General features: G+C 47.0%; 1 protein-coding gene across 1 annotated transcript; it reads left to right on the top strand.

The window, feature by feature from the left end:
* The first annotated feature begins 4,766 nt into the window (after positions 1-4,766).
* LOC145864100 (protein phosphatase 2C-like domain-containing protein 1) lies at positions 4,767-12,333 on the top strand. Its single transcript, XM_082969254.1, has 2 exons — positions 4,767-5,336; positions 12,091-12,333. Exons 1-2 carry the CDS (start codon positions 4,767-4,769, stop codon positions 12,331-12,333), a joined length of 813 nt encoding a protein of 270 aa, XP_082825380.1.
* Positions 12,334-12,430: the final 97 nt, after the last annotated feature.

Here is a 12,430-nt window from a genome sequence, read left to right as displayed (position 1 = left end):
GGGAGAAGAAATTGTATACAAATAAATAAATAATTCTAGTCTACATGATTACTAATGTTGTCATGGATTCATTGCATGCTTACAGAAACCCTTACTCTGTTAGCTCAGATTACTACTGGCTGACCCCTCATACTAAATTAGTATTTTCGGTTATACGACCCGCCCTTTGCCTTGCTCTCCTTGGCCACATCAATTATTGAGCCATTCATTATTGGCTCAAACAGATGTCACTCAAGTGAGACGGAGACTGTGACCTTAATGAATAACCTGCTGCCATAAACACACAGAGGTTGGACCGGACTGAACGGATCTGAGAGGTGCTATAAATTACAAGGACAGAGAACTAGTAAAAGGGTTCCATGTCAGTGACTGGACAATATATCAGCCAGTATGATGTTATAAATGCTTATACTGCTCCATGTCTCTTCTAGGAACCAAATAAGCGTTCCAATAGAAGATATTAATACAGCTGAGGCAATATGGGAGGAGTAGCCTACCTATAAAAGGGCACTGGGTGTGCAGTAACTACCCAGCTAGCACACAACGTTCTGAGAACCATATGTTTCTTTGAGCTTGGTGAGAGAGTGGTTGTCTTATGATTATTTTGCATACAACATTCTAGGAAAGGTGCAGGATACCCAGCTAGAGCGAAACATTCTGAGAACCATATGCTTCTTAGGAGGGAATTTCAGTACTTCAGCATAACATTTATTAAAGGTTTCCTCATGGTTCTATTTAAAATAATGTTCTCAAATTGTTCCAAGAACGTTAAGAAACAACGTTCTTCTGTGGGAATTTCAGTACTTCAGCATAACATTTTCTGCAGGTTTCCTCGTGGTTCTATTTGAAGTCATGTTCTCAGAACATTAACAAAACTTTCCATAAAAAACACAAGTAACGATCAAAGAATATATTAAGAATATACATTCCGTTCTCCGGGTCAACAAAACTCTCTCTACCCTCTGTCTTGTTAAGTGTGTTCAGATGTGCCCACTAATTGGCCACACCTGATCTTAATGAGTGCGTGTTTCCTTTGAAATGGGGTCTTTTTGAATAGACAAAAATGTAAAACTTGTTATGAGTAAACAGGAACATTTTTATTTGAACCAGTATGTTGACAGAGAACACATTCTCATGTAGAGCAACGGCCTGGGGAATAGTTACAGCGGAGAGGATGAATGAGCCAATTGGAAGCTGGGGATAATTACATGTCTATGATTTGGAATTTAGCCACGACACTGGGATTAACACCCCTACTCTTATGATAAGTGCAATGGGAGCTTTAGTGACCACAACGTCCCATCCGAAAGACAGCACCCTATACAGGGCAATCCTCAATCACTGCCCTGGGATATTTGCTTTTTTTCAGACCAGAGGAAAGAGTGCCTCCTACTGGCCCTCCAACACCACTTCCAGCAGCGTCTGGTCTCCAGTCTAGGGACCGACCATGATCAACCCTGCTTAGTTTCAGAGGTAAGCCAGCAGTGGGATGCAGGGTGGTATGCTGCCCACTTCTGTTCTCAGAATGTTTAAAAAACGTTTTGTTTTACCGGCTAGGTAACTTATGCCTTAATTCCCAGAACCAAACCAAAAATGTACGTTCCCACAACTTCCAAAGAACCAAATGTCGAAAGAAGCAAGCTGAGTATGATCTAGAAGGCAAGGTTATGCACTTTATAGAGTGCTTAAGAAAATTCACGTGCCCCTGGGCTGAGTGTAAGGTTGTGTAAGGTCTGCGGAAAGCTTCTATAAGAGTGTGTGTGTGTGTGTGTGTGTGTGTGTGTGTGTGTGTGTGTGTGTGTGTGTGTGTGTGTGTGTGTGTGTGTGTGTGTGTGTGTGTGTGTGTGTGTGTGTGTGTGTGTGTGTGTGTGTGTGTGTGTGTGTGTGTGTGTGTGTGTGTGTGTGTGTGTGGTGTTCAGTGTCCTCTATCAATGTCAACTGCCTATCAAGATGTAGTGGACAGGAAATATTCAAGCTATTATTAAAAGGGGAGATGGAGATAATGTTAACTGTTTTACCAATGACACATTTTTCTTAGTCATTTTTTTTTAAACAACTTACTATAGATGACATATCTCTGCAGGCAACTGCCTGATTCTGATCGTTGGGAATTTGTGTTCGTTTCAGTGTTGCTGCCTCCTTCGCATCACCTGAACGCTGATCTAGAAATGTAGCAGTAATGTATGCAGGGCCAGGAGAGTTATCATGGTAATAGAACTGTCAGGGAGGTGACATCTCAGGGTTACGGTGATGACATCTAGGACAGGTGATGCACACCACCAGCTAAGGAGATCACGCCAGGTAGCAGCTGTGACTTTCAGGAAGTGTCGCCTTGTGTTTCATGTCAACTGCAGTCAGTTAAGAACAAATTGTTATTTACAATGATGGACTACCCCGGCCAATTGTGCGCTGCCCTATGGGACTCCCAATCACAGCCGGTTGTGATACAGCCTGGAATCAAACCAGGGTCTGTAGTGACACCTTTAGCACTGAGATGCAGTACGTTAGACCGCTGCGCCACTCGGGAGCCTCTAAAGTTAAGAAGGAAGTGAACACATTCTTGCATCCCACTGGTTCTCTAATGATCTATCGACTGTGTGTCATGCAGTAATGTCTGTACATTGCAGCAGTGTGTTATAGCAACATTTTCACAAATGTTCTGTAAGGTACACTATAAATACAAAAGTATGTGGACACCACTTCAAATTAGTGGATTCGGCTATTTCAGCCACACTCGTTGCTGACAGGTGTTTAAAATTAAGCACACAGCCATGCAATCTGCATAGACAAACATTGTTAGTAGAATGGCCTTCCTGAAGTGACTTTCAATATGGCACCGTCATAGGATGCCACCTTTCCAACAAGTCAGTTTGTAAAATGTCTGCCCTGCTAGAGCTGCCCCGGTCAATTGTAAGTGCTGTTATTGTGAAGTGGAAACGTCTAGGAGCAACAACGGCTCAGCCGTTGAAGTGGTTGGCCACACAAGCTCACAGAACGGGATCGCCAAGTGCTGAAGCGTGTAGCGTGTAAAAATCGTCCATCCTCGGAGGGACTACCGAGTTCCAAACTGCCTCTGGAAGCAACGTCAGCACAAGAACTGCTCGTCGGGAGCTTCATGAAATGGCTTTCTATGGCCGAGCAGCCACACACAAGCCTAAGATCCCCATGCGCAATGCCAAGTGTTGGCTGGAGTGGTGTAACGCTCACCGCCATTGGACTCTGGAGCAGTGGAAACGCATTCTCGTGATGAATCACGCTTCTCAATCTGGCAGTCCGACAGACGAATCTGGGTTTGGCGGATCCCAGGCTACCTGCCCCAATGCATAGTGTCAACTGTCAAGTTTGGTGGAGGAGGAATAATGGTCTAGGGCTGTTTTTCATGGTTCGGGCTAGGGCTCTTAGTTCCAGTGAAGGAAAATCTTAACATTACAGCATACAATGACATTCTGGATGATTCTGTGCTTCCAACTTTGTGGCAACAGTTTGGGGAAGGCCCTTTCATGTTTCAGCATGACATTGCCCCCGTGCACAAGGCGAAGCCCGAACAGAAATGGTTTGTCGAGATCAGTGTGGAAGAACTTGACTGGCCTGCACAGAGTCCTGACCTCAACCCCATCTAACACCTTTGGGATGAATTGGAATGCCGAATGTGAAACCAGACCTAATCGCCCAACATCAGTGCCCAACCTCACTAATGCTCTTGTGGCTGAATGGAAGCAAGTCCCCACCGCAATGTTCCACAATCTAGTGGAAATCCTTCCCAGAAGAGTGGAAGATAGCAGCAAAGGGGGGACCAAATCTATATTAATGCCCATGATTTTGTAATGAGATGTTCGACGAGCAGGCGTCCACATACTTTTGGTCATGTAGTGTGTTTGAGGTGTCTTTAGCGATGGTATGGATGTGAAATTCTCATTCTAATTGTTTAAGGATTATTTCATTAAACTCCAAATTATAGATTTGGTCAACATTTCAAGAGTAGCTTATAAGGTAGGCTGGCTCACACTGACTCTTATTCTTTCATGGTCCCCTTTGAGATAGTGTACTACTGCTGCCATCTGTTGGATAAAACAGGGGCATACAGGTGCATAAAGCCAGCTCTTTAAGTAAATTGACAAGCTTAAACTATTTTTGTTGTTTTGTTGTTGTCCCCTTCCCCTCAACACTATTAATCAGACTACTACTTTAGTCTTAATGTCCATAATGACCAAAAGCCTACCAAACATCTTTCTTCATTTTATTCCCCGGAAAGAAACACACTTATTTGGAAGGCTCTTGCACAAGCGGCACAATTTTGTCATAGTGCCTTTAGTTGCCAAGGAAACTGTTTCCGTGGAAAGGCCAGTAAACAGCTGAACCCAATCTAAAGTACTGCCATTACTTGAGGCGAGCATAAATGGACTCATGGTACACCTCTTCACATTACATCTGGAAATATTCACTAGGCTAGTTTGATAAATAAGTCATTCTTTGTTACTAATACAATGGAACTTGTGAAATGGAAAATGAAAGGGCGACACGTTTCAGTCCTGATTTGTTTGTATTCCCATTCTTTGAATAATTCTCACTCCAGTATTCCCATAGAGGTGCTCCCTGGGGAATCCTTTGACTCCAGTCCTGACACAGGAAGCCCTTACCCTTCCCAACACCATGCCCTCCACCACAGTGGGAGCAATATCCATGGCATCCCATCTTCCAATCTGTAGAAAGGTAAGAGGCGCTTCAGCGTCAGGGTCCAGTATGTGGACTTTGTCCAACTTCAGCGCATGGCAGAATACAGCGTCACCAAGCACAAAGGGAGCAACCCGTTCATCTGTGCTGTGGCAGTGTGTGAGGAGAAAAACTCCACATGGAAAAAGAACATGGAGGATGTGACCGTTTTTCATGAGGGGTATGGATGCAAAGAGGGGACCAGCTTTTTCGGGGTCTTTGACGGGTTCCATGGACACATTTCTGCAGTTACGGCAGCCAAGGAGATGCCTGTTTTAGTGCTGGAGCAACTCTCCAAACAGGACCCCTTGCTCTCCTTGGAGAAGGACCAGGTGAAGCTACTGTCACGCTTTGAGGCCCTGTTCCAGGAAGACTACAACAGACCTTACCCAGGCCAAGCCCAGAACATTGCACTAGGCCTAGGCCCTAAGCAGCTGGAGAATCTGACCAAAGTGGAACAGGTGAACCTAGCCTTCACCACAGCCTTCTGGAAGATGGACCGGGTCCTGGGGCTTGGCAAGGACGAGACCTCCAAGGTCCGCTGGAGTGGCAGCACAGCGCTACTCACCTTATCGACAGTGGGCTGCCCTCCTCAGATAGGAAGGAGCAGGGAACAGGATAGGAGAGTAATATACCAACCCCCTCACAGGAGTTACAGGGTGGAAGAATTCTCATTGCTGACTGTGGTCAGTATTTTACTAGCATACTGATAATACACTGCAAATATGATACAGAACAGGTCTTATCCATTGAATACTATACATTTCCAATTAACGTCTCTTGTTGATTCCCATTTCACAGGTAACGTCCATGCGGTGCTGAACAAACAAGGCAGCGGCTTCCGTTTGACCAAAGCACGTCCAACCCAGTGATAAATTCATGAACTTCTTTGAGGAAAAGATCATGATCATTAGAAAGCAAATTACGGACTCCTCTTTAAATCTGCGTATTCCTCCAAAGCTCAGTTGTCCTGAGTCTGCACAACTCTGCCAGGACCTAGGATCAAGGGAGACACTCAAGTGTTTTAGTACTATATCTCTTGACACAATGATGAAAATAATCATGGCCTCTAAACCTTCAAGCTGCATACTGGACCCTATTCCAACTAAACTACTGAAAGAGCTGCTTCCTGTGCTTGGCCCTCCTATGTTGAACATAATAAACAGCTCTCTATCCACCGGATGTGTACCAAACTCAATAAAAGTGGCAGTAATAAAGCCTTTCTTGAAAAAGCCAAACCTTGACCGAGAAAATATAAAAAACTATCAGCCTATATCGAATCTCCCATTCCTCTCAAAGAACTTTGAAAAAGCTGTTGCGCAGCAACTCACTGCCTTCCTGAAGACAAACAATGTATACAAAATGCTTCAGTCTGGTTTTAGACCCCATCATAGCACTGAGACTGCACTTGTGAAGGTGGTAAATGACCTTTAAATGGCATCAGACCGAGGCTCTGAATCTGTCCTTGTGCTCCTAGACCTTAGTGCTGCTTTGATAGCATCGATCACCACATTCTTTTGGAGAGATTAGAAACCCAAATTGGTCTTCACGGACATGTTCTGGCCTGGTTTAGATCTTATCTGTCGAAAAGATTTCAGTTTGTCTCTGTGGATGGTTTGTCCTCTGACAAATCAACTGTACATTTCGGTGTTCCTCAAGGTTCCGTTTTAGGACCACTATTGTTTTCACTATATATTTTACCTCTTGGTGATGTCATTCGGAAACATAATGTTAACTTTCACTGCTATGCGGGTGACACACAGCTGTACATTTCAATGAAACATGGTGAAGCCCCAAAATTGCCCTCGCTAGAAGCCTGTGTTTCAGACATAAGGAAGTGGATGGCTGCAAATGTTCTACTTTTAACTCGGACAAAACAGAGGTGCTTGTTCTAGGTCCCAAGAAACAAAGAGATCTTCTGTTGAATCTGACAATTAATCTTGATGGTTGTACAGTCGTCTCAAATAAAACTGTGAAGGACCTCGGCGTTACTCTGGACCCTGATCTCGCTTTTGACGAACATATCAGGATTGTTTCAAGGACAGCTTTTTCCATCTACGTAACATTGCAAAAATCAGAAACTTTCTGTCCAAAAATGATCCAGAAAAATGTATCCATGCTTTTGTCACTTCTAGGTTAGACTACTGCAATGCACTAAATAAACTTCAGTTAGTGCTAAACACGGCTGCTAGAATATTGACCAGAACCCAAAAATTTGATCATATTACTCCAGTGCTAGCCTCTCTACACTGGCTTCCTGTTAAGGCAAGGGCTGATTTCAAGGTTTTACTGCTAACCTACAAAGAATTACATGGGCTTGCTCCTACCTATCGTTCTGATTTGGTCCTGCCGTACATACCTACACCTACGCTACTGTAACGCGTGCCGTGTGAGGAGGACCAAGACGCAACAGGGAAGTGTATACTCATCTTCTCTTTTTTAATATATAAGAAGGAGAAACAAAATAAACACGTATACAATGAACAGAAACGACACTAACAGTTCTGTCAGGTGACAAGCACAAAACAGAATACAACTACCCACAATCCAAACACACCCCTAATTATAGGACCTTCAATCAGAGGCAACGATAGACAGCTGCCTCCAACTGAAGGCCCCAACACCAATTAACTAAACATAGAAATACAAATGACTAGACAGAACATAGAAATAAACTAACATAGAACAATAACCAAAACCCTGGACTAATAAATCAAATACCCCTCTCTACATGGATACATACACACAACCACCCTGAACCACATAAAACAAATACCCCCTGCCACGTCCTGACCAAACTAAACACTAACAAATAACACCTTTACAGGTCAGAACATGACAGCTACTGTCACAAGACGCAGGCCTCCTTACTGTCCCTAGAATTTCTAAGCAAACAGCTGGAGGCAGGGCTTTCTCCTATAAAGCAAAATTTTTATGGAATGGTCTGCCTACCCATGTGAGAGACGCAGACACGGTCTCATTTACATTTACGTCATTTAGCAGACTCTCTTATCCAGAGCGACTTACAAATTGGTGCATTCACCTTATGATATCCAGTGGAACAACCACTTTACAATAGTACATCTATATCTTTTTTTTGGGGGGGGGGGGTTTAGAAGGATTACTTTATCCTATCCCAGGTATTCCTTAAAGAGGTGGGGTTTCAGGTGTCTCCGGAAGGTGGTGATTGACTCCGCTGTCCTGGCGTTGTGAGGGAGCTTGTTCCACCATTGGGGTGCCAGAGCAGCAAACAGTTTTGACTGGGCTGAGCGGGAACTGTGCTTCCACAGAGATAGGGAGGCGAGCAGGCCAGAGGTGGATGAACGCAGTGCCCTTCCTTGGGTGTAGGGACTGATCAGAGCCTGAAGGTACGGAGGTGCCGTTCCCCTCACAGCTCCGTAGGCAAGCACCATGGTCTTGTAGCAGATGCGAGCTTCAACTGGAAGCCAGTGGAGTGTGCGGAGGAGCGGGGTGACGTGAGAGAACTTGCGAAGGTTGAACACCAGACAGGCTGCGGCGTTCTGGATGAGTTGTAGGGGTTTAATGGCACAGGCAGGGAGCCCCGCCAGCAGCGAGTTGCAATAATCCAGACGGGAGATGACAAGTGCCTGGATTAGGACCTGTGCCGCTTCCTGTGCAAGGCAGGGTCGTACTCTGCAAATGTTGTAGAGCATGAACCTACAGGATCGGGTCACCGCCTTGATGTTAGCGGAGAACGACAGGGTGTTGTCCAGGGTCACGCCAAGGCTCTTAGCACTCTGGGAGGAGGACACAATGGAGTTGTCAACCGTGATGGCGAGATCATGGAACGGGCAGTCCTTCCCCGGGAGGAAGAGCAGCTCCATCTTGCCGAGGTTCAGCTTGAGGTGGTGATCCGTCATCCACACTGATATGTCTGCCAGACATGCAGAGATGCGATTCGCCACCTGGTTATCAGAAGGGGGAAAGGAGAAGATTAATTGTGTGTCGTCTGAGTAGCAATGATAGGAGAGACCATGTGAGGATATGACAGAGCCAAGTGACTTGGTGTATAGCGAGAATAGGAGAGGGCCTGGAACTGAGCCCTGGGGGACACCAGTGGTGAGAGCAAGTGATGCGGAGACGGATTCTTGCCACACCACCTGGTAGGAGCGACCTGTCAGGTAGGACGCAATCCAAGAGTGAGCCGCGCCAGAGATGCCCAACTCGGAGAGGGTGGAGAGGAGGATCTGATGGTTCACAGTATCAAAGGCAGCAGATAGGTCTAGGATGAGAGCAGAGGAGAGAGAGTTAGATTTAGCAGTGCGGAGAGCCTCCGTGACACAGAGAAGAGCAGTCTCAGTTGAATGACCAGTCTTGAAACCTGACTGATTTGGATCAAGGTCATTCTGAGAGAGATAGAAAGAGAGCTGGCGAAGGACGGTACGCTCAAGAGTTTTGGAGAGAAAAGAAAGAAGGGATACTGGTCTGTAGTTGTTGACATCAGAGGGATCGAGTGTAGGTTTTTTGAGAAGGGGTGCAACTCTCGCTCTCTTGAAGACGGAAGGGACGTAGCCACCGGTCAAGGATGAGTTGATGAGCAAGGTGAGAAGGTCTCCGGAAATGGTCTGGAGAAGAGAGGAGGGGATAGGGTCAAGCGGGCAGGTTGTTGGGTGGCCGGCCGTCACAAGTCGCAAGATTTCATCTGGAGAGAGAGGGGAGAAAGAGGTCAAAGCATAGGGTAGGGCAACGTGAGCAGGACCAGCGGTGTCGTTTGACTTAACAAACGATGATTGAATGTCGTCAACCTTCTTTTCAAAATGGTTGACAAAGTCATCCGCAGAGAGGGAGGAGGGGGGAGGGGGAGGAGGATTCAGGAGGGAGGAGAAGGTGGCAAAGAGCTTCCTAGGGTTAGAGGCAGATGCTTGGAATTTAGAGTGGTAGAAAGTGGCTTTAGCAGCAGAAACAGAGGAAGAAAATGAAGAGAGGAGGGAGTGAAAAGATGCCAGATCCGCAGGGAGGCTAGTTTTCCTCCATTTCCGTGAGCTCGCAATGAGTCGTCAAGCCATGGAGCAGGAGGGGAGGACCGAGCCGGCCGGGAGGATAGGGGACATAGAGAGTCAAAGGATGCAGAAAGGGAGGAGAGGAGGGTTGAGGAAGCAGAATCAGGAGATTGGTTGGAGAAGGGTGAGCAGAGGGAAGAGATGATAGGATGGAAGAGGAGAGAGTAGCAGGAGAGAGAGAGAGCGAAGGTTGCGACGGCGCAATACCATCTGAGCAGGGGCAGAGTGAGTAGTGTTGGAGGAGAGCGAGAGGGGAAAGGATACAAGGTAGTGGTTGGAGACTTGGAGGGGAGTTGCAGTGAGATTAGTAGAAGAACAGCATCTAGTAAAGATGAGGTCAAGCGTATTGCCTGCCTTGTGAGTAGGGGGGGACGGTGAGAGGGTGAGGTCAAAAGAGGAGAGGAGTGGAAAGAAGGAGGCAGAGAGAAATGAGTCAAAGGTAGACGTAGGGAGGGTAAAGTCACCCAGAACTGTGAGGGGTGAGCCATCCTCAGGAAAGGAACTTATCAAGGCGTCAAGCTCATTGATGAACTCTCCAAGGGAACCTGGAGGGCGATAAATGATAAGGATGTTAAGCTTGAATGGGCTAGTGACTGTGACAGCATGGAATTCAAATGAGGAGATAGACAGATGGGTCAGGGGAGAAAGAGAGGATGTCCACTTGGGAGAGATGAGGATTCCAGTGCCACCACCCCGCTGACCAGATGCTCTCGGGGTATGCGAGAACACGTGGTCAGACGAGGAGAGAGCAGTAGGAGTAGCAGTGTTTTCTGTGGTAATCCATGTTTCCGTCAGCGCCAAGAAGTCGAGGGACTGGAGGGTAGCATAGGCTGAGATGAACTCTGCCCTGTTGGCCGCAGACCGGCAGTTCCAGAGGCTGCCGGAGACCTGGAACTCCACGTTGGTCGTGCGCGCTGGGACCACCACGTTAGAGTGGCAGCGGCCACGCGGTGTGAGGCGTTTGTGTGGCCTGTGCAGAGAGGAGAGAACAGGGATAGACAGACACATAGTTGACAGGCAACAGGAGAGGCTACGCTAATGCAAAGGAGATTGGAATGAAAATGAACTAAACAACTGGGGAAGCGAGAGCGCAGGGCCATTCACAACCATTCCATCCACAACCATTTACAAGTCTCAACCTTTAAGTCTTTATTGAAGACTCATCTCTTCAGTAGTTCCTATGATTGAGTGTAGTCTGGCCCAGGAGTGTGAAGGTGAACGGAAAGGCACTGGAGCAACAAACCGCTCTTGCTGTCTCTGCCTGGCCGGTTCCCCTCTCTCCACTGGGATTCTCTGCCTCTAACCCTATTACAGAGGCTGAGTCACTGGCTTACTGGTGCTCTTCCATGCCGTCCCTAGGAGGGGTGCGTCACTTGAGTGGGTTGAATCACTGACGTGATCTTCCTGTCTGGGTTGGCGCCGCCCCCCCCTTGGGTTGTGCAGTGGCGGAGATCTTTGTGGGCAAAACTCAGTATTGTCTCAGGATGGTAAGTTGGTGGTTGAAGATATCCCTCTAGTGGTGTGGTGGCTGTGCTTTGGCAAAGTGGGTGGGGTTATATCCTGCCTGTTTGGCCCTGTCCGGGGCTATCGTCGGATGAGGCCACCGTGTTTCTCAACTCCTCCTGTCTCAGCCTCCAGTATTTATGCTGCAGTAGTTTATGTGTCGGGGGGCTAGGGTCAGTCTGTTATATCTGGAGTATTTCTCCTGTCTTATCCGGTGTCCTGTGTGAATTTAAGTATGCTCTCTCAAATTCTCTCTTTCTCTCTTTCTTTTTTATTTTTCTCTCTCGGAGGACCTGAGCCCTAAGACCATGCCTCAGGACTACCTGGCCTGATGACTCCTTGCTGTCCCCAGTCCACCTGGCCATGCTGCTGCTCCAGTTTCAACTGTTCTGCCTGCAGCTATGGAACCCTGACCTGTTCACCGGACGTGCTACCTGTCCCAGACCTGCTGTTTTCAACTCTCTAGAGACAGGAGAGGTAGAGATACTCTGAATGATCGGCTATGAAAAGCCAATTGACATTTACTCCTGAGGTGCTGACCTGTTGCACCCTCGACAACCACTGTGATTATTATTATTTGACCCTGCTGGTCATCTATGAACATTTGAACATCTTGGCCATGTTCTGTTATAATCTCCACCCGGCACAGCCAGAAGAGGACTGGCCACCCTTCATAGCCTGGTTCCTCTCTAGGTTTCTTCCTAGGTTCTGGCCTTTCTTGGGAATTTTTCCTAGCCACTGTGCTTCTACACCTGCATTGCTTGCCGTTTGGGGTTTTAGGCTGGGTTTCTGTACAGCACTTTGAGATATCAGCTGATGTAAGGGCTTTATAAATAGATTTGATTTGAACCCTAAGGAACACAAACACATCCTCCGGTCCGGAGGGGCAATCAGCATCAACAAACAGCACGGTCTGGTGGAGGAGCTGACCAATCCCACCCGAGTGCTTGGTCATTATGGCGATCGCAAGCTGAAGAAGTCAGTCATCCCTGTGCCTTACTCTGTGTCGCTGCCCACGGACCCATCCTACCAGCTGCTGGTCCTAGCGTCCAGTGGCCTCTGGGAAGTTTTGGATGAGCATGCCGTGGCTGAGAGTTGACTCTACAGAAATAAATATTGAAGACCCTGTGCCTCATGCAAAGTGTTGAGGATTCGTCCGTTTCAGATTCAATCAAGACCAGGATCATCTACTTTTG

Source organism: Salmo salar, chromosome 02 (assembly GCF_965601325.2).
Source record: "Salmo salar chromosome 02, fSalSal1, whole genome shotgun sequence".
Lineage (NCBI taxonomy): Eukaryota > Metazoa > Chordata > Actinopteri > Salmoniformes > Salmonidae > Salmo > Salmo salar.
The sequence above is the reverse complement of the archived record's forward strand: the minus strand, read 5'-3'. Positions and strand labels throughout refer to the sequence as shown.

Coding starts and splice junctions, on each gene's coding strand:
- LOC145864100 (XM_082969254.1), top strand. CDS start 4,767: ATGGCAGAATACAGCGTCACCAAGCACAAAGGGAGCAACCCGTTCATC. Junction 5,337..12,090: donor GCAGGGAACAGGATAGGAGA/GTAATATACCAA, acceptor TTGAACCCTAAG/GAACACAAACACATCCTCCG.